General features: G+C 35.6%; 1 protein-coding gene across 1 annotated transcript; it reads right to left on the reverse strand.

The window, feature by feature from the left end:
* Window positions 1-1204: 1204 nt before the first annotated feature.
* On the reverse strand, window positions 1205-26654 carry Crisp1 (cysteine-rich secretory protein 1). Its single transcript, NM_009638.3, has 8 exons — window positions 26602-26654; window positions 20452-20525; window positions 16304-16420; window positions 15139-15226; window positions 12509-12654; window positions 8770-8864; window positions 5601-5689; window positions 1205-1958 (listed from the first exon to the last, which is right to left on the reverse strand). The coding sequence occupies exons 2-8, from the start codon at window positions 20521-20523 to the stop codon at window positions 1831-1833; spliced, it is 735 nt and encodes a 244-aa protein (NP_033768.3). The 5' UTR covers window positions 20524-20525; window positions 26602-26654; the 3' UTR covers window positions 1205-1830.

Consider the following 26654-nt stretch of genomic DNA (forward strand, 5'->3'; position numbering starts at 1 on the left):
TATTTTTCAGCTTTCAGGATTCTCTCTATGTTCTAAATATTTAGTGCTTTAAATGTACTATTTAGTGAGAATCTCTCTTCTGGTTTTATCTACTTGGAATTATTTGAGCTTCCTGTGTAAGTATGAATATGTATGTCCTTAATTTGGAGTCTGTGATCTTGTTGAAATTATAGTCTATGCCATTGATTTGAGATTTTTCTCTGTCTTCAATGCCTATAATTCCAAGATTTGGTGTTTACATAGTACACGATATTTTCACGATATTTTTTTGCATGCTTCCTTCCTCTGTGTGTGTGTGTGTGTGTGTGTGTGTGTGTGTGTGTGTGTGTATTTAATTTCCCATATTCTTTGCTTGAAGGACCTAATTCTTCAGGTTTTTTTTCTCTAAGTCCTGACATTCTATCATCTATCTAATCCATTCTACCTTCCTCCTCCTGAGCTTTCATTAGTTTCTTAATCCCATTATTAATTCAGGTGGAGTTTCTTTCTTTTACTGAATATAGTTTTTAAATCCTGAAGATTCTTCATCATTTCATTTGTCAGTATATTTGTTGTTTTGCTTGCTTGTTTGTTGGGTTAGTTGGTTTTGAGTTAGTTGGTTTAGTTGGTTTTGAGATGTTTGTTCATGTCGTCTTTCAAATTCTCAAATTCCTTTTCTTTTCTTTTTCTTTTTTTTTTTTTTTAATTTTGTACCCTTAAGAAATTCTGTTTTCGAAATATTTCTGTAAGACTAGTGGATCTGGGAGGATAGGGTGTTGGTACTTAGGCTGCACATATTTTGTTTTTGCATTGAGACCAGGGAATGTAGATTACTTTCATTGGTTTTATGCCTGATGTTATATTCTATGGTGCTTCAGAATTAGCCCAGGCCACAAGATGTCCAACTAGGATAACTGAATCTGAATGTTGAGAATTTATGAATGAGCTAAGCTCCACAGTGCTCACCAGACTGTATTGAGGATGTGTGACCTGGCATAGGTCTGTACATTGTATATAGCATGGTAGAGTAAGGTCATAAGTACTTGCTAAACTGGATTCACTATTGATTATTAACTGAGGTATACATTGATTAGAATAAATACTTCTGTAGGCTGACAACTTTAATGTAAATAAATAATTAAGTAAAAGATATCATAAATTTTAAAATGTCATATTGCAGTAAACAAACTCCAAATAACCAGTTTAAATAAATACTAAGAGAAGATTAACATGCCAAGATTAAGATTTATTATTTTTCTAAAGCAACAAAGGTCATTGTCCCCTGAACAAGCAAACTATAAATTCTGCTCGTTAAGGTACATTTTATATCATTCTTTAAAAAAACTAAAATGTAAATAGTAGTTTAGAATTTAAACCACTGATTATGATGAATTTGAAGAATAAGGAATAGTGAGAAAGAAAATAAAAGACGATTAATGTGATTTTCTCCAGAGAGAGTAAACTAGGTAGAGCTAGAAAAGATGACTGACCATTATACAGGAACTATATGTTTTCTATTCCTTTACTTCATTGTGCTCTTGGAACATTAGTCATATGAGTTTTAGTGACTTTAGTCATACAGACAATGTATAATCATGGGCTAGACTTGACTCCGAAAATGTGTCACAGATTTCATATGTCAAGGTACAAAGGTATTATCAAATTTGTTATTTTAAAATATTTGGGGTAAATGATTTCTGTAAAATAGAAAGAAATAGAAGAAGAAACAGAATCTTTACTATCTGGAATTATTTCAATGTCCTAAATCTATACTTTCTTGGTGGGATGTGATAAGCCTAACTAGAGAGTATGAGCTTTCTCTACATGGTCCTGGCTACGAGTACAGGAAATTTAGTGAATTTTGCCTTCACAGAGGCATGTAGCTTTGCAACCTTTTTTAAGAAGTTCATGTTCACAGGATAGCATCTTCTTCAGATATTTACAGTTAGTATACTTATCTTCATGTCCACAACTATTGGCTGAAATAAAGAAAAAATATTCATTACTTCATTATCATTTTCCTCTGTTAACGGCAATAAAATAATACTTATATGAATTAGAACAGGGGATTGAGCAAATGAATGGATATCTTTTAAACTGCAGCTTTGTGTAATTGTTTGATTTCTTCACTCACAAAAGCTCAAGAAAATTAAATTGAGTGGTTCTTTGTAGAACTAGACTATCTAGCTGTTGTAAGGATGGATTATTGATTAGAATCCTTTGATATTCTTATGGAGAACCTGGTTTTGGTTTTCACCATCCACACGGGGGCTTATGACCACCTGCACCTTCAGTTCCAATGCCTTTTTTTTTTTTTTTTTTTTTTTTTTTTGGTCTCCAGGGTAAATAAGCACGAATGTGGTAGATATAAACACATGAACATAAATGCTACCAAATAGTCATAATATGAATTAAAAATAAGCATTGAAAAAGAACCTCACTAAAATGGTGGTTATTATGCAAGTACTTTTAAATTTTAATAGTGTTAATATATAAACTATTTAAATATTTAAATATTCTCAGCACAACAAGTTTCTTTAAAATGTTCTCTATCAACTGTGCCTAGTGGTCTCTTTCTATGAAAATACTAGACATGTCTTGTGGATTGCTTTTTTTATTATCTGTTCCCTCAAGAGGAGTGCCTAGAGGAGGAGTAGACCACATACTCAGATGAAGTCAGATATAATCTTAAAGGATAGAGCTTGTGATTGGGCAGTGGAAGGAAAGGCAGAGATGAAAGTTTTAGAGAGGGGAGAGAAGGAGGAAGAAGAGAAGAGCAGTGTGGGGACAGAAGATGATGGAGGAAGAGGTAGAAGTTGGTGCAGACTCATGTGGCCTGGAGGAAGTACTAGTAGATAGGGATTTCATAGCTGAGTAAAATAAGAGTGTAGGGTATATTTGCCCAATATAGGCATACTGCTTGCATTTATATTAACTGAGTTGTGTGTTCTTTACATGGGTGTTTTTAGGTTGGAGATTTACTGTTATAAATCTGGCTAATATAATATCAGTCTTTAGTGTTTTTATTTCATGGGGCTACAGGGAACTGAGTGAGTAGTAGCTGGCTTTCTGCAGGCCAGCCATGGGGGAGGAGGGAATGGTCTGAAAAATGTGAGCAGTAGCTTCAAGCATTTTGGGTTAAACTGGTTTGGTTGGCTTAGGAAGCTAGCCTAGGAATCCAGGAGACAGCACACAGGGCTAGCCATAGGGGGGAGCTGGCAGGGGTCGGCAAAACCGCTGAGGCTGGCCCTTAAAGTGATATGTTATAGACATTTTCATTCTAAGATGTTCTCTTTTTCATGTCAGAGGAGGTAATCTTATGAATACAGATTTGGAAAGGTATGTAGTGGAGAAGGTTGACCTGATTATTAAACACTTATATGCAGGTATTCACCAATAGCTACAAACTCAAGAAAACTTATTCTAAATTCATTACCCTATAATCTTTGTCATGTCTTTGATATGTATCCAGAGCTCACAAATTTACATTCAGCTCATACACTCTCAGAGAATTGGCAACTCCCAATTACCAAAGAATTCAAAATAAGGTGTTCTTTATCATCTGTACCATGGTATTCATGGAAACAATGTCTCATTGTTTTACTCATATGAAAACCAAGCTCATACAATCAGGTTACTGCTAATTTCATACCCCAAGAAGTATTACTGCAGGCACATGTCCAATCCTCTTTCCATTCCCTCATACATGATATATTTGTCAGCATTGAACAAATACAATTAATGAAAATATATTATTATTCTATGTCCTTTCTCTCTCCACAATCAATTTTCATAACTTTTGCAATAATATTGTAAAGATGACTGTATGATTCTGAATCTACACCTCACAGTTGGCACTTTCATTATGCTTTTTCTAAGAGCTCTTTATAAAACACAATTTCCACAACACTTAGGAGAAAGGTATAGGAAGACCAGAAGCACTGATTTCTAGGTGAGCTTTGGTTATGTGATGAGAACCTATTTCAAAACTAACAACAGCCTAAATCACAGATAAGCAAATATATAAATGGCCAAAATAAAAAAATAAGGATTTTCACTTTGCTATTCTTGTTTAAAGTCCTTCAATTGGCTTTTACTAATAGGATGGGCTGTTTTATAAGCACAAAGCAAAGTTGTGAATTTATGGCCCTTTCTTCTTTAGTGTATATTATTGATATTACTAGTACATAAAAATATTATCTAGACAAATCAATCATGAAGAATTCCAAAATTCATTCAGACATGCACAAAAATTCTAGCAAGTTGCCACCAGAATGTAATATATTAATTTTGGTACCATATTATACTTTTACACTTTATTTCTGTTTTAGTTTTTTTGTGTAGCCTGAGATGACCTGGAGTTTGATCCACATTCCAACCCTGGTTTGAACTTCTGATTCTCCATCCTCTGCCACCAAAATGGTGGATTACATTTATGTTTTGTATGTATTTACATAGTAAGACTAAAAATGGAATACTATGGCATCCATTTTACTCCATTTCTGTGATGAAATACTATAGTTTGTAATCTATGCATAGCTTTTATTTAGACTCTAAAACTACACAGAAAAGTTGTTTAAAGAAAAACATGTAATGATTGATTAAATGGATGGATTCAAATCATATCCTGGGCCAGGGAGATGGCTCAGGGTAAAGTACTTGACACTAAGCCTGGTGATTTGCTGTCAGTCTCCCATACTCATATCATGAAAGGAGAGAACGAGTCCATATAAACTGTCCTCTAACTTCAACACATAATCACACACATGTGCCATGACACATATGTGTATGCCTGGACTTTATAGAAAGACACAAATACATTCACAAGTAAACAAAAATGGAATTTAGTAAAAAATTCCATTGATGCTCTGGAGTAGCCTAAAAATTTATTGTGCTAAGCTCCTTGGTGTGCAAAAAAAATTTAGTGTCTGTTTTCTTTCTCAGGGCTGACTCAGGTTTTATTATTTCAACTCCATAAATTTGTGATGCTTCCTCTTTTTAAAATGCCAACTTTGAGACTAAGAAACTTCACTTTAAATTGTATTAAATTACATCCTCAGAAATATTTTTGTAGACTCCAGTAGCAACTATTCCAATATAGTTTCAATTGTTCACTGATTTTAACTGTTTCTTTAAACTAAATGAAATATTACTTTTTTCAATGTCAAAAGTATACACATCTTAAACAAAAGAAAATCTGTCATTCAAAAATAAAATGATGTTAACATATGTAGGAGATGTGCAACTTGACCTTTGTAGGTTTCGAAAACAACTGGAGGGGGTCTTATGCTTACACTGTATCTCCTTGTTTATCTTGTTACCCTTGTCTGGCCCCAGTAGGAGATGATGTGCCTAGTCCTGCTGTAACTTAGTGACATAAGCTGCCACAGTGGGCTGGTACCCAGGGAGTCACCTCCTACTTCTCAGAGGTGAAGGGGAGGGGTGGAGGAGGGACTGTGTGAGGGAGGAGGAGAGAGCTGTGACTGTGATGAAAGGGAATCAATGAGCTAATTGAAAAAGTTTAAATGATGTTAAGTACATTTTTGTCTCTTGCAGGTATTAAATCTTAAAGCAGATTGTCATTCTATGTTATTATATTAATATTATATTAAAAAACTTACTGCATAGCCCATCTTCACAGTGATCAGGACAACTGGCACACGGTTCTCCTGCAGTGTAAGGTGTGTATAGCCTTCCTTGATAATTGCCACTGAAATTCAAGATGCAAAATCATCAGATGATTTTAATTTTCTCTTTACACACTAATGTTTGCATATATCACCAAATTATAGATAGATAGATAGACAGACAGACAGACAGACAGACAGACAGATAGATAGATAGATAGATAGATTCATAGATTCAGACACATAATCATATATTTCCATAGATAGATAGATAGATAGGTAGATAGATAGATAGATAGATAGATAGATAGATAGATAGATAGATAGATGATAGATTCATAGATTTAGACATGTAATCATATATATATTTGGATTACTGTTACAAACCTTCAGTTGTATATCGTAACAAAACCCAAACATTTCCTAAGAGAATTCTGACATAGATGTATAGTAAGGAAATAATTAATCCATGCATACTTTTTTCATCAACCACTATTTTAAAACCTGAGAAACTGAAATAGAGTTTAAAAGTCCAGAGATATATTAATGTTAAAATACCCTTTCCATTACTTGATAAGCCTGCAAAATCCCTAAGACAGTGCAATATAGGTTATGTGGAAAAGCTACTTTTATAAATTAGGTAGGTATAGAAAAAAGCTGTAAATCCTGCAATATAGAGCAGGTTACCAAGTGATAGGTTGAGTTTCAAGAACTTAAATGAGTAATTGTGAAAAACCCCATGCGTATGAAGGCTTGATAGTGTCTAAATGTAAGAGGAAGGTATGAGACTTTATGCTTATCAAAATGAGGATATTCAAGTAAGAGATTATATTTAAAAACATCTAAACATAGCAGTACTCTGATTGTGGCTACACTGCCTAGTTTGGACTATCACTTTACTGATTGTCATAGGAACATTCAGATTCTTCATTGCATCAAGTTGTGTGTGTCTGTGAGTGTGTGTGTGTGTCTGTGTGTGTGTGAGTGTGTGTGTGTGTCTGTGTGTGTGTGCAGTCCAAGGGCTTTTAGCATAACCACTACTCTATATGCAGAACACAGCATATAGAGTCTATGAGCAATCTCAGAGAAAAGACAAAGTATTGCACAACCTGTGTCACTTGCTTCTCTTTATTCATATCTGACTCTCCTAGGTTCAAGATGCTTCTTATTTGACCTGACAGCTGGATGGATTCCAGTAGCTTCTTTCCTTGTATTATACTTAATAACAGAAACATGCTTGAAAATTCTTTGATAATCTTTCTCTTGAACTGACATGCTTCACAATCTGTATTACCTACAGTATACAATTGAATCATTTAAATAATTGATTTAGGAAGACTCTCACCCTCCTCTAGTATAGCTTTCCTATAAGAAAAGTTACAAATAAACCTGGGGAGATGTCTCAGCACTTAAGAGTGCCTATTTCTTTGGGCAATACTTGGAGTTTGATTCCCAGTACCCATTTCAGTTGGGTTGCAACTGTCTGTGATGCCAGTTCCAGGCAATCTGATGCCTCTGGCCCCCACAGGCATCTGCACCAAACCACACGTGGACAGAGAGACATGCAAAATTGATTACAGTCTTTTTAAATGAAAAAATTGGCAGGTTATGAATATACATGCATCCCTTTCACTGGAATTACAATCTTTTTAAATGAAGAGTTCAAACGGTTTATTTCTGTTTCTTTAGTAAGTTTTAATTTCAAAATCAAGATCTGAATGAACGGTTTTTTTTTTTTTTTTTTTTTAGAATTTTTAGGAAATTCTGAAAAGCAAAGAGTTAAGATTATATCTTTCTTAATTATTTAAAATATTTTAAAGACTTCTTAAAATGACTTTGATGTCTGATTTAATAAATTCTTATAGGCATAAGGTAGCAACAAGATGTTGGAAAGATGGTCCAGTGGTTAAGAAAATTTGCTGTTCTTGCAGAGGATTCTAATTTGATTCCCAACACTCATGTAAAAGAGGTCATGACCACTTTTAACTCCAGGTACAGGGGATTTAATGCTCTTTTCTGGTCTTTGTGGATATGTGCACATGCATAAATAGATCCATAAACACGAGGTCTTGAAAAAATAGCAACTGGACTGTTCATTGTTACGGCTTTACAGCAAGATATAATTGTTGATTATTTTCACCCTTGGAAGTTTTCATAGCATATTCTAATACTATGAGAGATGGTCTACAGGAAGTAGCCTTCCAAGTCAGTTGAGTTCACTTCCTCTACCTACTGTTTCTGATGTGTGTGATATTTTCACCAAAAGGGTCTCATCTTTAAGTACTGAGAGGAAACCAAAAGGCTATATTGCTTTGGATAAAGAGTTTTGCATAATCATGGATGTTGAGAAAGGGAATCTCCAGGGTGGAGACTCATGATAGGTTATCCAGTACAAGGTGGTAAACCCCAAACATTTAAACATCAGAGCAACACTAAATGAACTCAATGGTATTATGTGTGTGTTATATATACATATATGTATATATATGTAAATTAGATTATATACACACACATGTCCTATATACATATATAACTAGTCCTACTTCTGATTCATATACATGTAGAACATGTGTGTGTATAACAATATAATTTAAAGATGGCCTAATGAATTTGAGAGGGAATGTGGGCTTGGAAGATTGGGAGGAAGAGATGGAAAGGTGAAAATTATGCAAATTTTGTACTCCTTAATGAAATTCTCAAAAGATAAATAACTATAAGAAAAGATAACAGCCTATATAATCAGAAGTAGGACTAGTTTAGTGGAAACTCTGCGATCAATATCCTGTGTTATTCAGTAATGATCACCCTTTTCCTAGTATTAACATATTCCTTTGTAAAAGATAAACTTAGCTATAACTGAAAAAATGACTGTAACAATCCCTATGTTTTGTGGTCACCATGAGTCCAGAAAACTCCAACTGAAGAGGGAAGAGAAAAATAATTAAGCATAGGTTGAAAGTTTCTGAGTGTGATTTATAGAACTGATGAGTTAGCCATTTCACAAATTTTGTATAGTAAGTTTCAACTAAGGGAAGTATTTAAAAGTTTGCATTTCCCTTTCAATGTTTAATGTATATCTTTAATCGTTTTTTACACTATGACAATTAAAAATGTTAAATTGCAGTTGATGTTGTTGAAAATGAACTCTAAATTGCATACTTACACAGGACAATAGTGACAAACATAATAGTATCTCAGTGGATTTTTAGGGCATTCAGCAACTCCACATGCAACTTGGAAAGTTGAGTTCCAAACAACCTGCACACCAGGAATGAATATGGAGCATGTGTCAGAGAAAAAATAATGCAGAAAAACAAATAGACAATGTAAACTTAAAAGACTTTTGGTATAGTTTGTTACTATATGCCTTCTGGACTTACTTAAATGACTGAATCACACTACAAATGTTGAAAGAACCCTCAGAGCCTATTTTGATCAGCTATTCCAGTAAAGCTTACAGAAAGCACATAGGGGAGTTTAGGGAGGCTGGCAACTGTTCCAGCCTCATGTCAAGAACTCTGTTGTTCTTCCAGTGCATTTTTGACAGTTTCCAAGATGATGAGAAAGCAAAAGGCTGGGATGAGGCCAATGATCTTCATGTCAAAATGAAAGACATCATAAAGCCATGGATACCAGGAAGACCGTGTTGAGATGTATAATTTCTCTGCTTCCTAACTTCTAGGCACGTGACAATAAACTAAAATAGAGTAACCTGGATATCATGTCAACTCCTAGTCAGCCATCAAAGGGTCCATGAATTCCTCCCAGAATCACAGAACAGGTCTTCAGTTGAATGTTAACACATGGCCAGGAGTATCTGCCTTCCCAATTGGACAGATTTCATGACTGACATGCAAACCTTTCTGGTCAAGACTGGACAAAGGCTACCACTCAGTAATCATTTATATTTCCTGATAGTTGTGTGCAGTGAGTGCTTCTGTGTAGAGATCTGATCTTGAATTTTCTGGTTCCTTCCTGAAACCAGGTTTCAGCTCAAGTATCTCAGCCTGTAGGATCTGATCAGATCAAGGAATTGGAGTTGCTTGCTGCTACATTAGTCAAGGATATCTAGAATCACAGAACTTATGAAATGGATGTGTATGTGTATTTTAATGACTTACAGACTGCAATCCAACTAACCAAGCAATGACCAGATGTGAATGGCAAGTCCAAAAATCTAGTAGTTGCTCAATCCTACATTGATGCATATTTCAACTGGTCTTCTGAAGAACCCAGAATCCTAAAGAAGTAGAATCCTAAAGAAGTAGACTCCAATGAGCATGCTGGGCAAGAAAATATAAGCAAGTAAAGAGTGAAAGAACCTTTTCTTTTTTCATTGTCCTTTCTAGCAGAAAATAAGGCCCATATCAAAGGTATGCCTCAAGATCTGGATTAAAGACATATGTTGACACAGATCAAAAAGTGTGTGTGTGTGTGTGTGTGTGTGTGTGTGTGTGTGTGTGTGTGTGTGATCCCACCTGAGTATCCTCATCAAAAGCTTGTGTCTTCCAGACACAAGATCCTGATAAAAGACATATTGTCTTTTAGCCTTCAGATCCAGAAAACAGGTATGTGTTCTTTTTTGTTTATAGTTCATTCCAGATATGTTCATGTTGGCAACCAATCATAATCCATCCCTTGTCATTTTGACACAAATCATATTTCAGGTCCAAATGCAAACAATAACTAGGTGATAATAATGCCTAATAAGATATGACTATCCTTTGTAGTAATCACAAATTTGTAATCACAAATGCATAAACAATAATTAGGTCATAATAATGTGTATTATGATATAGCTACCCCTAATACAACCAAATGCATTGTAAATTTAGAATAAGTAGCATTATCCCTTGAGGTACATCCTTTTAAAGTTTCAAATATAAATGTGAAGGAGAGAGAGAGTGAGAGAGATTCGTTCCATAAGATATGCGACTCTAGAGAACCCTAAATATATTGCAGATATATTTTGCTAAAACTATAGTGGGGTATTGCTGTGACATCATTGACCATATAATAGGGAGGATTTTGAAAGGACTTTGGAACTTTGAGCTAGAAAAGCCATTGTACATTAAAAGATCTGAGGGAAGATTTAGAAACTTGGACGATAAGAATGTTGAACAGTACCGAAGCCTGGCATGTGAAATTTCAAAGGGAAGATTAAAGACTCTATTATGGTCATTTGGGTCATTTTCTATTTTACTTCAAGTTTCTGCAGTTCTTATTAGCTAGAGCAAGAAAAAAAAATCAGCTGTCACTAATGAGATACCAGAACTACTGAAGTAAAACTTCATGTTTTGGGGACAGTTGATGTTTGTCAGCTGGAGATAAGATTAGTGGTGATTAAGAAGTTACTATCATCAGTAAGGTGAAATCTGCTGGGAAGTGTTTCCCTGAGAGCACAGAGAAGCTGCATTCCAGATTATGTGGTCAAAGTTGTACCTTTTGCTGGCTGCTAGGCTTTGTAATGTTACTAATTTTGAAGGCATAGAAGATTCATGGAAAATAGCTGAAGTTTGGCATTCTTAGAGGCCAGGAGAGGCCATTGATGAAGGTGAAACCTCAATGGCAGTTGAAGAACCAGGACTGAAGAGGTCATGCATTGAATTTGAGACTTGGTATCAGAAAGAGAGCCTATGAAATGCTATACCTGAAATTACAGCCCAGTTGCAGCAGAAGACTGCAGCATTTTGAAAATCATAATACCATACCACTACCACCAAAAACAGCAACATCAGTGAAATGGAGCCAGCAGAAGCCTAGAAGACAAGCTGCCTGAGTCACAGTGGACAGAGATGGAGAGGTGATCCAAGCCATTTGGAAGTGCCCAGAAGGTCATGTGTGGATCCCAGACACTGGGCATTGAGTTTTAAAAACTGTTGGTGTTTAGCAGTTGCTTGTTTCAGATTGTGATCATGCTGTGCTTCTTCCCTCTTGAAAAATACATTAAATTTAATTTAGATTTTTACCAGAATGGACTACTGAAAAACTTTAAACTTTTAGAAAAGATTTTGAATTTTTAATTAGATTGAAATTTTTATGCTTTTAAATTTGTAAATACTGTGGGACTTTTTAAGTTATTTGTATATAAATGTAAGTTGTTGGGGATAAATAAGAAAAAAAAGTTTGCGCCTCAAAAGTAATGCTTATGCTTGTGTGTTAACTTGACAAGGGGACAGTTGTACTGGTTGTTTTGTGTAGCAACTTGACAAAGTTGGAGTCATCAGAGAAGAAGAAGCCTCAGGTGAAAAAATGCCTCCCTAAGATCTAGATGTAAGTCACAGTAACTGATCAATGAAGCATTTGAAGCATTTCACAGCCCTTGGAAGTTAGGCCATCCCTGGGTTGGTGGTCCTAGATTCTATAAGTAAGAGGGCTGAGCAAGGCACAGGAAGCATACAAGTAACACCCTCCATAGCATCTGTATCAGCTCCTGCTTCCAGGTTCCTGCAGTGCCTAAGTTCCTGTCCTCACTTCCTTTGGTGATGAACAGCAACCTGGAAGTATAAACCAAATTAACCCTTTCCTCCCCACTCTGCTTTTTCTCATGATGTTTTATTGGACAAACAAACAAACCAACCCTTGACTTAGACATCTGCCTATACCATATCTGGATCTTCTTTCCAATCAGCCATTCAGAATCCCTTTAGCACTTTACTTTCTCTCTTAGCTTTGGTAGGCTCTATTTGACAGTGGCCTGAATGGAGGCACAATTGTATAATTCTTGCTAATGCAGTCACCTCATTTGTCTGGAAATCAGCTGTCAGGGGTTCTGAAAGACAACTTTGGGAAGATTGTTCTCATTTTCCTTCAGGAGCCAAACAAAGCTGATGTGCAGCCCTGGTCAAGTAATTCAAATAATTTTCTTGCCTCTCATTTATAGAGAAAATATTTTTTCTTACCTGAGTATAATGTCCAACCACACTATCAGGTTGCTTTGGGCCAACATCATATGTAAGATCTTTGTATTCATTATACCATCCTTGGATTGCAGAAGACCATGATGCAAGGTAAGATGACATGAACAAATTCTCCCCACATCTTAAATCTATGGGAAAGAAATAGACCAATCATTAAGGCAGCAGGAAAGAAAAAAGAAGAGAGAAAGAGGGTGTGGGAGATAGAGAGGGGGGCTATACAAAGCAGAATTCCTGTTCTTTATAGACATTGCTCGCAGTTACTTTTGATTATTTCATAAGAGGCATGCTTCAGACTTGATCATTCGTCTGAACAGTAGCCACAGGCATTCAATTTGTGGACTGAACAGCGTATGGTATGAACTGAACAGATACAGAAGTCTTTTTTCCAAGTAGCTTCTCTCCTTAAATTGATTCATTGACACATTAAATTCAGCACACCTGTGTGGGTATGTGTGAGCCAGGGTGTATTTTGTATGTTTGTTTCATATGTAACAAATGTTGATTTGAAGTCTTAGAAAAGACAAATATTAACTTATTTAATTTCTCTTCCTTTCTAACTAGAGATTTTTTTCATGTGAATTGTTACATATTTAGCATGATTGTTTTGTGTAAGCCTTCTTTATAGTCATTACTTACAAGTACAAAACAAACAAAAATAGAAGGAACAATACTTTTAACATTTATTGCTCATGCCTTAAGTATAAAATTAAAATTTCATGAGCTAAATATTCTTTCAAGAATGGAGAAAAACCAACTTTTAACACCCAATAAATAGTTTAGTATTTTCTCATTTTCTGTTATTCAAAATTACTTTATACTTTAACTGAATGTTAAAGCACTTAAAATAAACATTTTAAACACTATGTGATTAAAATAGTGATAGCTACTAAGTACAACCTTAATTAGAGATAATTAAATGAATTTCAAATTCATCCAGAGATTACCATTTCTAATGTTTCAAGAAGTACTATATCTCATAGTCCATTTATTTATGTTCTCATAATTTCTATACTTTATGTAAAGATTATGTCTAATAATTTATTTTTAACTTAATACAATTATCAGCTACCCAGAATGTACATAAGTTGCTGTCATCAAAAATGAAGACAGAGTTTGGCACATACACATTGCTGTCTTATACAAGATTATGTATTTGAAGACCTTCTGTACTATACAGTGAGATCTGAATTCCACCAAACCAAAAACAATAAAAGAAGTAATGAAAGCTAATGACATATTTGGTTTATTTGAGAAAAAATGAAGAATGAGTTGCTCAGATAAAATACATTTTTATAATTAAAAATATATTTTATGAACATGAACAAGCCACATCATCAGATAAGCTACCACTTATGTGCATGTCTTTAATCTCAGCACTCTAGAAGCAGAAGCAGGCAGATCTCCATGAGTTCGAGGCTAGCCCGGTCTACAGACTCTGTTCCAGCACAGCCTGGAATACACTGAGAAACACTGACTAAAAACAAACAAACAAACAAATAAATATAAAAACAAAAAGAAAACAACAAAACAAGGTAAGATAAGATACTGGCTTAAATGTTCGAAATTTAGAAATTCTAATTACACAGGGCTGTAAAAGCACCTGAACAAATAAGAGCATATCCTGTTACTTTAGCACACTTGAATTCAACTTGTAGCATGCATATGGGATGGGTTACAACCACTGTACCTTCAGCTTCTGAAAATGCAATGCCTTCTGATCTCTAGAGTCACTCTTCTGATTAAGCACATACATTCACATGTGCATAAATATACACAAGAAACACATACACATGAATAGAAACTAATAGGATAAAATTAAAGAGTTTCTAATTCCAAGCCCCATCATATTACTTTAATATGTAGTTTCATCTTTTAATCTTTCGATTTTATTTTATTTTATTAATTAGGTATTTCCTTCATTTACATTTTCAATGCTACCCCATAAGTCCCCTAAACCCTCCCCCCACTCCCCGATCTCTCCCCACTCCCATTTCTTGGCCCTGGCGTTCCCCTGTACTGGGGCATATAAAGTTTGCAAGACCAATGGGCCTCTCTTTCCACTGATGGCCGACTAGGTCATCTTCTGGTACATATGCAGCTAGAGACACGAGCTCTAGGGGGTACTGGTTAGTTCTTATTGTTGTTCCACCTATAAGGTTGCAGTCCCCTTTAGCTCCTTGGGTACTTTCTCTAGCTCCTCCATTGGGGGCCCTATGATCCATCCAATAGCTAACTGTGAGTATCCACTTCTGTGTTTGCTAGGCCCTGGCATAGCCTCGCAAGAGACAGCTATATCAGGGTCCTTTCAACAACATCTTGCTAGTAATCTTTAAAGGAGAGAAAGAGATGATTCCCTACCTTGTTTCACTTATGATCTAGTTACAAGACACAAAGCTGGCATGGAGAGAAACAGTTTTTGTAAAATATAAAACAGCCAATTAGCATAATATGAAGCCTCTCTGAGACATCCTGGTCCAGAGATATTTAACTTCTTTTAAAAGACAGTATCAAAACAGGTGTTTACTTTGCAAAGTTTTGTTAACACAATACGAGAAACTGGGCCCTCCTGTGTTATTGTCCATTCATACATAAGTGATTTTGAGCTCACATACTAGTTGTCCTGAGTTCTATAGGACTGTGACTGAATGTACACTTGTCTGCCCATTGCTGAGCATTCACTTGAGCATCATAGTTCCATTCCTAGAGAGAAAAAGGAAAGGAGATAGCTATAAATAATAATACATGTTCAAAGGCACATTATCTTTGCAGGTAGGCTGGTAGAACTATCTTATATCACTGCAAGATTTCTGTAGGCACCATATGACCTTCATCATAATCAATAAATAAAATAGTATATATCTAAATTTTTATGTTAGTGTATATGCTACCAACTTTCATTGTGACATTTATAATAAGCTTATTTTTACATGCTTTTCTCTCCCATCTTCCTGAGCCTTCTCATCCTCCCATGTCCTCTCACCCACAGTTTCCCTTTGATGTCATACATGTTCTATTTCCTTCCTCTTTGCATAATTTCCACAGTACCTTTTCCCTGTGTCATTGTCTGCTTGGTAATTTCATAACCTATATCCAACGTTCGTCCCACTTATGTATGCCTTTTTCTATTTCAAAGAAATCCAAATAGTCTGTCTTCCCAAGATCACCAAAAATACTAAACTATTTAATATGTTAATGACTTACTGAGATCACACCTGGAACCATAAAGACTTTACACAGTTGCTGTACTACAGGAATCACTAAGACTATTTTCACACCTGTAAGAAGTTACCTCATAAATACTAGTTTCTCTTTCTACAAGTTGAATGAATTTTTTAAAAATATAGGCTTTATATCTGGATCCATGTCAGAAGACTGTTTAGATGAAAGGTCATGTTCTGACCCTAGATTAAGAGAGGGAGAGGCAATAACACAGTGCCTTATCACTAAAGAGAAAAGTCAAAAGGCTTATTTTTCGTTCTGTGGCTGTAATTGATATAGCTCCATAACACCAGTGAGTCACTGTTATAAAGGGAATTTAATAAATTCTACTCTAATCTTATCATGGCTGGAGACGAAAAATGAGAAAATGAACGTGGGTCTTACATGTATGTCATAATATATAGATATACAGACACAGATATTCATGCACATGAACAAAACAATAAGTATTTAAAAATAGATACTAAAATAGATCCAGACACTTTTAAACAACACAGGTGCTATCAGCAGGATCAAAACACAGCTCTCCAAATGGACTGCCCTGATGTGAGCCCTCACCATTTTTAGTAAGTCACTGCCAGATGGAGAAACCATTCGTCTCAATTGGTTGTGCTTGCTTACAATCTCTTCTTGGACTGACATTTTAGTGGTTGAAAGTTTCTCAAGACGATTTTCCTAAAGGGAAATAAAATGAAAGTCACATTAGTGTATGATAAGGTTACATAAACTGGTGAAAATAATGGTTAAGGTGAATAAAGGTCATTATTCAAGTGCTCAGACAATATTAGACATTGTTCTTGAAACTAAAACTTAAAAACATCTCCTACTTTTCAACAGAAACATTTTAAACAGAAATTTTGAGAATAAAGCATGAATTCATGGCATGTCAAAGTAAAAGCAAAAAAAAATAAAAAAAGTAAAAACTTTTTCTAGGCTACAAATATCAAATTTTATTTAAGAAAATATAACGATAGTCATGCATGGTAGAGAACCTTAAGTCATTCCCATACAATTAGGCTATAGCAAGGAAGTGTTAAGGAATGAAACACATAATTTATTATACATCTTGAAAGAGATATCCAGACTTTGACACAGAATTTGAGGCTTGTGAGACTATGGAGGTCTAGACACACTACATGTGTGCATTCAATTATCTATTACAGTAAGAGAATTTTTATATGTAGTATGATTTTGTGATCACTCCAAAGAGTATTGTCTAATGTAATATCCATGTCAATTTGTAGGCAATGGATTCTTGAAATTCTTGAGTATTACTGGCTTTACAATTTAATGAACACAAATAAACCTGTTGTTAACTCAGAAGCTGATATTTAGTTACACATGTTTGTGTTCGTGTGGGACAGGTAGGTAAAGTGATATAAGAATTGGCAGAAATATAAATACCCCTTGCTGATGGAAGTATACTTCAAATCCTCTCTTCTTCTACAGTGTAGAGCAAGATGTTAGTGCTTAATTATCAGTGGACAGACCTGCACATACATTTTATCTTACTTCTTGGATAAGTTGGTTCTCTTTCGTGTAGTCCTTAGTCCCCTCAAATTTCTGCAGACATTTGCCACATAGATCTAATCACAAGGTATTGCCAGTATTTGCAAAATGTCCACATCTAGCTGTTGTTTTATGTTCTGAAAGCACCAATGAATGCCTTGAGCCAAGGACTATCTCACAGCTAGTGAATTCCTTTTTTTTTTTCTTCACAAGTAGTGATTTTTAAGACAAAAAGAATGTACATTTTTAAGTCGTTGCTGGAAAATCCTCATATTTTATTATAAAGTAAAGTAACAATAATGTTCAGTATTTACTTATTAAGGAAAAGGCACAATTTTCTAAAAGTATTTGTTTTTAACTAAGTATATATGTTTGTGTAGATGAGTAAAGAGCCTGGAGAGGCCAGAAGAGCATAGTAGATCCTTTGGAGTTGGAGTTACAGGTGAATTTAGGTAACTTGAGATAGGTAATAGAAACCAAAATATACTTTGCAAGAGTAGTAAATGTGCTTATCCACTAAGAAATATCTCCTTAGATATTCCATTTCAACTGAAAACCCTACTTAAGGTTGTTAACTTTCTTTTTTTTTCTTTTTGAAGGATATATAAGTATATATCCTTCTAATATATTCTAATATATATATTAGATATTTTCTAATATATATATATATTAGATATTTTCTAATATATATATATATTAGATATTTTCTTCATTTACAATTCAAATGCTATCACAAAAGTCCCCTATACCTCCCCCCCCCCCTGCTCCCCTACCCACTCACTCCTACTTCTTGGTCCTGGCTTTCCCCTGTTCTGGGGCATATAAAGTTTTATAGACCAAGGGGCCTCTCTTCCCAATAATGGCTGACTAGGCCATTTTCTGCTACATATGCACCTAGAGACATGAGTTCTGCGGGTACTGATTAGTTCATATTGTTGTTCCTCTTATAGGGTTGCAGACCCCTTCAGCTCTTGGGTCTTTCTCTAGCTCCTACATTAGGGGTCCTGTGTTCCATCCTGTAAATGATTGTGAACCTCACTTCTATATTTTCCAGGCACTGGCAAAGCCTCATGGGAGACAGCTATATCAGGGTCTTTTCAGCAAAATCTTGCTGGCTTATGCAATAAATAGTGTCTGCGTTTGGTGGCTGATTATGGGATGAACCTCCAGGTGGGGCAGTCTCTGGATGGTCCATCCTTTCATCTTAGCTCCAAACTTTGTCTCTGCAAGTCCTTCCGTGGATATTTTATTCCCTATTCTAGGGAGGAATGAAGTATCCACGTGTTGGTCTTTCTTCTTGATTTTCTTGTGCTTTGGAAGTTGTATCTTGGGTATTCTAGGTTTCTGGGCTAATATCCGCTAAAAAGACAAAATATATGGTTTATGAGAAAGACATTATTATTTTCTGCATTTTTCTACCTTCCTTGGTTACTGAAAACTCCAAGAGACAATAAGTGTGCTTCTATTTTCTTGACAGACAATGGTAATATTTTAAAAGTGATACTATTAACACGGAAATGTAAGGGTAAAAACTAGTTAAAGGGTTTATATTGTGTAGGTAATGTGACCTAATAATTACAACAGCACAAGTTTAAGACAGGAATGGAAATGAATGTCAGGGAAATCAGTTCTTCATGATAACTCTCAAAGAAACCTTCATTCATCAAAGGTGACTCTGAATTGCTCTGCTATTTGTAGCTTGAAATTCTCTGAAGAGATATCAGTAGACCAAAGAAAAAAGTGAGGCGTTAGGAAGGAATGGAGGGAGCATAGATAGTTCAAAGGTGCAATAAAACAGAATTAGTTTAAGAAACTTACAATGCGAACAACTTCAATAAATACCTAGATTATAAATAGCGTCGAGATTGCTAATTTGGATTGGTAACAACAACAAAGTAAACGTACAGCTTATATTCCAAAAGAAGTTTATCCAAGTATTTACACTCCCTATTCTTGAAGAATCCCAGTTTTCTCCAGTGCCCAGACCAGAGAAGAGCATGAGGGTTACAGCAATGTGCAAGGCTTTTAGCTTTTAGTAGCTTTCTAACAAGATCAGGAATGTCTTTGCTAGTCCTACATACTCCATCATTTAAAAGGATCGCTCAGCCTCACTGGGAATATCTAAATAAAAGAACATATTATGAATAGTTAATATTAAATTTGGCTCATTTTTATTGTTTGCATTGTAGATGTACTTAACAGCTCTGTGTGAATGTGAGTGTGTGTGTGTGTGTGTGTGTGTGTGTGTGTGTGTGTATGTGTGTGTGTCTGTGGTGCTGAGGATCAATCCCAGGGATTTATGCACTGTAGGCAAGTGTTTTTAGTATCATCCCTAGCTATGTTCTAGCAAAGTTTTAAAATTGAAAATAGAAAAATAATCTTTCACACAATATTTATGAAAAAGAGATACAAATATATATATGTTGAAGTTGTGCTATTTGAAATATAATATGAAGTTTCTGTGAGGACCACATTGAAATGGATTAGATAAATTAATAACAATTCTTAAAAGAGAAACTGTTAAGAAATAAATCCAGAGACATGAAAAATCCAATACAAATATAGTTCAAATATTATGTGTACGTTTTATTTCTTGACCACATTAAAAAGAAAAAGGTATTTTAGATTAATATCAATATTTATATTTGAACTATATTGCAAAAATACAACTTAATGGTTCTTCATACAACATTTATTATGATATATTTATCTCTAGCCTTTTCTTTAATATTTAGTTTGTGTAATGAATGCATCCCTATTTATTTAGATATAGCATAAGCATAACAATTTTAATTTAATCAACCTAACTAACCATGTTTAATATTCACTTGTAATTAGGGCTACAAGTTCTTTTGCCACAACTTTAAAATAATGTCAACTGTTCTGAACTATCAATGAGTACTTCCTGATTACTACACACTCTGGTCTTTTAAAAATTTTGAAGACTGGGCAGTGTTAGCACAAACCTTTAATCCCAGCACATGGGAGGCAGGGGCAGGTAGATTTCTGAGTTCAAGGCCAGCCTGGTCTATGGAGTGAGTTCTGGGTCATACAGAGAAATCCTGACTCAAAAAAATCAAAGGAAAAAAATTGAAGAGTGATCTAGTTGTCTAGTTGCTTACTTGCATAGCTTTCATAGCTCATAACCCTCGTAGCTGCCTAAATTATTCTGAGAAGATAATAAACCTTACCCATACCTGAGAGCTATCTTGAAGAAGGGATGGGGGCAGTACAGCAGCCAAGAAGAACAGCACAAGCATTAATGCCATGGCTAGAGAACAAAAAAGAGAACAAAGACAAGCATTACGATTTTTAGTACATTGGGTTCAGAGAAACACAACTACAAATGCTCTGAGCTGAAATCAATGTAGGTCCTTTCTTCAGGTTCTAGGAGTCTAGCAATTCTTTCTTTGTCCTTCCAAGAATACCAATAGCTTCCAGTTATTTCCATGACAGGGCACTAACATGGTATGAATAAGCCCATTCTGGATAAGTATTTCCTACCCCATTATAAATATACTGTTAGGAATACATCTTCCAATTAGAGCTGAATCTGCCATATCACTCCTATCAGGTTCTGTTTGTTTGTTTGTTTTGTTTTTCAAAAACCTGGGTAAATCTATGTCTTGGTTCTGGTTATTTTTGCTGTGATGAAACAGCATGACCACAAACAACTTGGAGAGGGTTTATATGGCTTATATGTCCCAAACCACAGCTCACTGAGAGAAGCCAAAATGTGACCTCAAACACAGAAGGAAGCTGGAGGCAGGTTTGATGAAGACACCATGGACAGGTGATGTTTGGTTTGTTCCCAATGATTTCCTTAGCTTGCTTTCTTATAGAGCTTAGGGCCACCAGCCCAGAAGTGACTCTACCCAAAATGGAATGAGGCCGACTTCCTCAACTAGTAATTGAGAAAATTGCCTAAAAATTTTCCTGCATACAGCCTGATCGCTTAGAAGTGTTCTCTCTGTTCAGTTCTGAGCCCCATTTTTTAATGGGGTTGTTTGATTTTCTGAAGTCCACCTTCTTGAGTTCTTTATATATGTTGGATATTAGTCCCCTATCTGATTTAGGATAGGTAAAGATCCTTTCCCAATCTGTTGGTGGTCTCTTTGTCTTATTGACGGTGTCTTTTGCCTTGCAGAAACTTTGGAGTTTCATTAGGTCCCATTTGTCAATTCTCGATCTTACAGCACAAGCCATTGCTGTTCTGTTCAGGAATTTTTCCCCTGTGCCCATATCTTCAAGGCTTTTCCCCACTTTCTCCTCTATAAGTTTCAGTGTCTCTGGTTTTATGTGAAGTTCTTTGATCCATTTAGATTTGACCTTAGTACAAGGAGATAAGTATGGATCGATTCGCATTCTTCTACATGATAACAACCAGTTGTGCCAGCACCATTTGTTGAAAATGCTGTCTTTCTTCCACTGGATGGTTTTAGCTCCCTTGTCGAAGATCAAGTGACCATAGGTGTGTGGGTTCATTTCTGGGTCTTCAATTCTATTCCATTGGTCTACTTGTCTGTCTCTATACCAGTACCATGCAGTTTTTACCACAATTGCTCTGTAGTAAAGCTTTAGGTCAGGCATGGTGATTCTACCAGAGGTTCTTTTATCCTTGAGAAGAGTTTTTGCTATCCTTGGTTTTTTGTTATTCCAGATGAATTTGCAAATTGCTCCTTCTAATTCGTTGAAGAATTGAGTTGGAATTTTGATGGGGATTGCATTGAATCTGTAGATTGCTTTTGGCAAGATAGCCATTTTTACAATATTGATCCTGCCAATCCATGAGCATGGGAGATCTTTCCATCTTCTGAGATCTTCTTTAATTTCTTTCTTCAGAGACTTGAAGTTTTTATCATACAGATCTTTCACTTCCTTAGTTAGAGTCACGCCGAGATATTTTATATTATTTGTGACTATTGAGAAGGGTGTTGTTTCCCTAATTTCTTTCTCAGCCTGTTTATTCTTTGTGTAGAGAAAGGCCATTGACTTGTTTGAGTTAATTTTATATCCAGCTACTTCACCGAAGCTGTTTATCAGGTTTAGGAGTTCTCTGGTGGAATTTTTAGGGTCACTTATATATACTATCATATCATCTGCAAAAAGTGATATTTTGACTTCCTCCTTTCCAATTTGTATCCCCTTGATCTCCTTTTGTTGTCGAATTGCTCTGGCTAATACTTCAAGTACTATGTTGAAAAGGTAGGGAGAAAGTGGGCAGCCTTGTCTAGTCCCTGATTTTAGTGGGATTGCTTCCAGCTTCTCTCCATTTACTTTGATGTTGGCTACTGGTTTGCTGTAGATTGCTTTTATCATGTTTAGGTATGGGCCTTGAATTCCTGATCTTTCCAGAACTTTTATCATGAATGGGTGTTGGATCTTGTCAAATGCTTTTTCTGCATCCAACGAGATGATCATGTGGTTTTTGTCTTTGAGTTTGTTTATATAGTGGATTACATTGATGGATTTTCGTATATTAAACCATCCCTGCATTCCTGGAATAAAACCTACTTGGTCAGGATGGATGATTGCTTTAATGTGTTCTTGGATTCGGTTAGCGAGAATTTTATTGAGGATTTTTGCATCGATATTCATAAGAGAAATTGGTCTGAAGTTCTCTATCTTTGTTAGATCTTTCTGTGGTTTAGGTATCAGAGTAATAGTGGCTTCATAAAATGTGTTGGATAGAGTACTTTCTACTTCTATCTTATGAAAAAGTTTGTGCAGAACTGGAATTAGATCTTCTTTGAAGGTCTGATAGAACTCTGCACTAAACCTGTCTGGTCCTGGGCTTTTTTTGGCTGGGAGACTATTTATAACTGCTGAGGAATACCGAATGGCAGAGAAGCACCTGAAAAAATGTTCAACATCCTTAATCATCAGGGAAATGCAAATCAAAACAACCCTGAGATTCCACCTCACACCAGTCAGAATGGCTAAGATCAAAAATTCAGGTGACAGCAGATGCTGGCGAGGATGTGGAGAAAGAGGAACACTCCTCCATTGTTGGTGGGATTGCAGGCTTGTACAACCACTCTGGAAATCAGTCTGGCGGTTCCTCAGAAAATTGGACATAGTACTACCGGAGGATCCAGCAATACCTCTCCTGGGCATATATCCAGAAGATGCCCCAACTGGTAAGAAGGACACATGCTCCACTATGTTCATAGCAGCCTTATTTATAATAGCCAGAAGCTGGAAAGAACCCAGATGCCCCTCAACAGAGGAATGGATACAGAAAATGTGGTACATCTACACAATGGAGTACTACTCAGCTATTAAAAAGAATGAATTTATGAAATTCCTAGCCAAATGGATGGACCTGGAGGGCATCATCCTGAGTGAGGTAACACATTCACAAAGGAACTCACACAATATGTACTCACTGATAAGTGGATATTAGCCCAAAACCTAGGATACCCAAGATATAAGATACAATTTCCTAAACACATGAAACTCAAGAAAAATGAAGACTGAAGTGTGGACACTATGCCCCTCCTTAGAAGTGGGAACAAAACACCCTTGGAAGGAGTTACAGAGACAAAGTTTGGAGCTGAGATGAAAGGATGGACCATGTAGAGACTGCCTTATCCAAGGATCCACCCCATAATCAGCATCCAAACGCTGACACCATTGCATACACTAGCAAGATTTTATCGAAAGGACCCAGATGTAGCTGTCTCTTGTGAGACTATGCCGGGGCCTAGCAAACACAGAAGTGGATGCCCACAGTCAGCTAATGGATGGATTACAGGGCTCCCAATGGAGGAGCTAGAGAAAGTACCCAAGGAGCTAAAGGGATCTGCAACCCTATAGGTGGATCAACATTATGAACTAACCAGTACCCCGGAGCTCTTGACTCTAGCTGCATATGTATCAAAAGATGGCCTAGTCGGCCATCACTGGAAAGAGAGGCCCATTGGACACACAAACTTTATATGCCCCAGAACAGGGGAACGCCAGGGCCAAAAAGAGGGAGTGGGCGGGTAGGGGAGTGGGGGTGGGTGGGTATGGGGGACTTTTGGTATAGCATTGGAAATGTAAATGAGCTAAATACCTAATAAAAAATGGAAAGAAAAAAAAAAAAAAAAAAAGAAGTGTTCTCTCAACTGGAGTATCCGCCACTCAAATAATACTGGCTGTATCAAGTTGAGATAAAACTAGCCAGAATGTTCTCTACTGAGGATATGATGTTTATTTGTTTGTTAATTATTCACTAAAAGTTTTACTCTTCATTTCGAAACAAAGAATTTGGAACACATCTTCTTATTAATGGTATAATACAAAACACCCTTACACACACACACAAACACATGCACAAACATTTGAATGTATGCTACTATACAATATATATGTATACTTTTATATAGAGATCTGAGGCAATTGCTTTTCACCCTGTAAGTTGAGACAAGATCTAGCAGAGCCCTCAGATCTCACCATTTCAGTAGGTTTGACTCCATAACTTGTTCCAAGTATATTCTGCCTCAGCCTTCTGCCAGATATGAATAGCATGTAGCCACACCCATCTGGATTTTAAGATGGGCTTGGTGATTTGAACTCTGACCCCCAAGCTTGTATACCTGGTGCATTCTCTACTGAGCCATCTTGACAGCACTCACATTTTACTTTTTAAATTTGTTAGGCAAATGGTTTCTCCTAACCAGTAAGAAAAGTTTTTCTTACTCTACATTTAATATGTGGAAGGAATACAATGCATAAATATGTAATTTTTATGAAATGTGTCAAAGCACCCCTTGCCATAACTTAGGCACTCACAATAACATAGATACTATGACTATGGGCTTGGTGTCACTTGTCATGTGACGCTTTATGGGATTCATTTCAAACTCATAAAAACATAGTTGGGAGACACTGTGACTAAATATTCCACTCTACACATGAGCAATCTCAGTATTAGAGATTTAGTAATGAGGTGTCCCATAAGAACTCAGGTAACAGAAGTGAAATAGAAGCACCATCTTAAAGCCTTCAGTTCTGAAAGCCAGAAATTGCAATGCTTTGAAGGTTATGTAGACATGAAAGTATGTCAATAAAACCCCTGCAGAATTACATAGGATGATCACATTACAGGAAAAATAACATGATTCTAATGGATCATTTTCTTCCAATTATCTACTGTAATATTTTCTAAATTCCAATATAATATTGTTATTGTCACTCTTGATTGCTTTGTCATGTTTTTCTGAGGTATGATTCAGTCGACAGAGTGCATAAGTTCATCCAAACTGCTAGAAATCACTATGGACAAAATGTTGCAAAAACAATCTGTCAATTCCTACAAAATAATTTTTCCAAGAAAAAAAATATCCTTGCTTCCTTGAATTTGCTAAGCAGTAGCACTGAAATTCTGAACTGTGCCTGATGTATAATTCTAGAAATTTCTGACACTCATCTCTGCAATCCACCCTTTGTCTCATAAATTTGCATCCCTTTACCTAATAGCTTTCAGGATTTATACTTATTGTCACTTTGACTGCTTTTTATCCAAATTCAGAAGTCTAGATACATTGACAGGCACTGTAGGTTCAAATATAAAAGAGCAGAGCACATAATTTAGACACATGGAAGAAAACATCCATAAATGCTCTTTGGAATTATTATCTTCTGCAGTAGCATAGAATTTCTATCTGATAGACATTAAATAGTTCCATGAAACCCTAATATTTTCCAGAAACATTTTTGTCTGCCCCAAACACAAAGTTCTTATGTGCTCTGTCATATAAGATATATACATAATTTATACATGTAATTAAACTATAAGCTACCAGAATATATTCACCTATGACCAGAAACACTGTATGTTTTGGTTTTTGCTTGTCTTGAATGTATTTTATGGACAATTTATATTTTCTGCTGATGATCATCAATAGCATATTTTTTTTCAAGTTCACTGCTATAATATTCTTTTGATAAACTTAAAATCAGTGGCAAGGATACCTTCACATACATATTCTAAAAACATTTGTATCACTGTACAGAAATAGATTTTAAATAAAATCCCTACACTCCTAAGTTGTAGTCTTATTAGAGATACCACTCACAGAACACTTGAAAAAAATTCATAGACATTATTTCTGATTTTAGAGTTAAAAAGTTTCATTCCCATTATTTCTTTACAATATTATTTCCAAGATAACAAATAAGCTATATAATCATGTATGTCACTTTATATAATAAAATATAAACAATTGTTCTCAATAAAATTATCAGTATGATTCTGATAACAACCACACATAATTAATTAAATGTAAAAGTTCACTGTTGTTTAGTTGTAAATGTATTCAATTAGGAACTTGATCTCATAATAAAGGAGAACTACTTACTGCTGGCTTCAGAGTAGAATGAGGCGTTGTTCTGCAGGAAGAAGAAAGGTGAC

Source organism: Mus musculus, chromosome 17 (assembly GCF_000001635.26).
Source record: "Mus musculus strain C57BL/6J chromosome 17, GRCm38.p6 C57BL/6J".
In the NCBI taxonomy this organism is placed as follows: domain Eukaryota; kingdom Metazoa; phylum Chordata; class Mammalia; order Rodentia; family Muridae; genus Mus; species Mus musculus.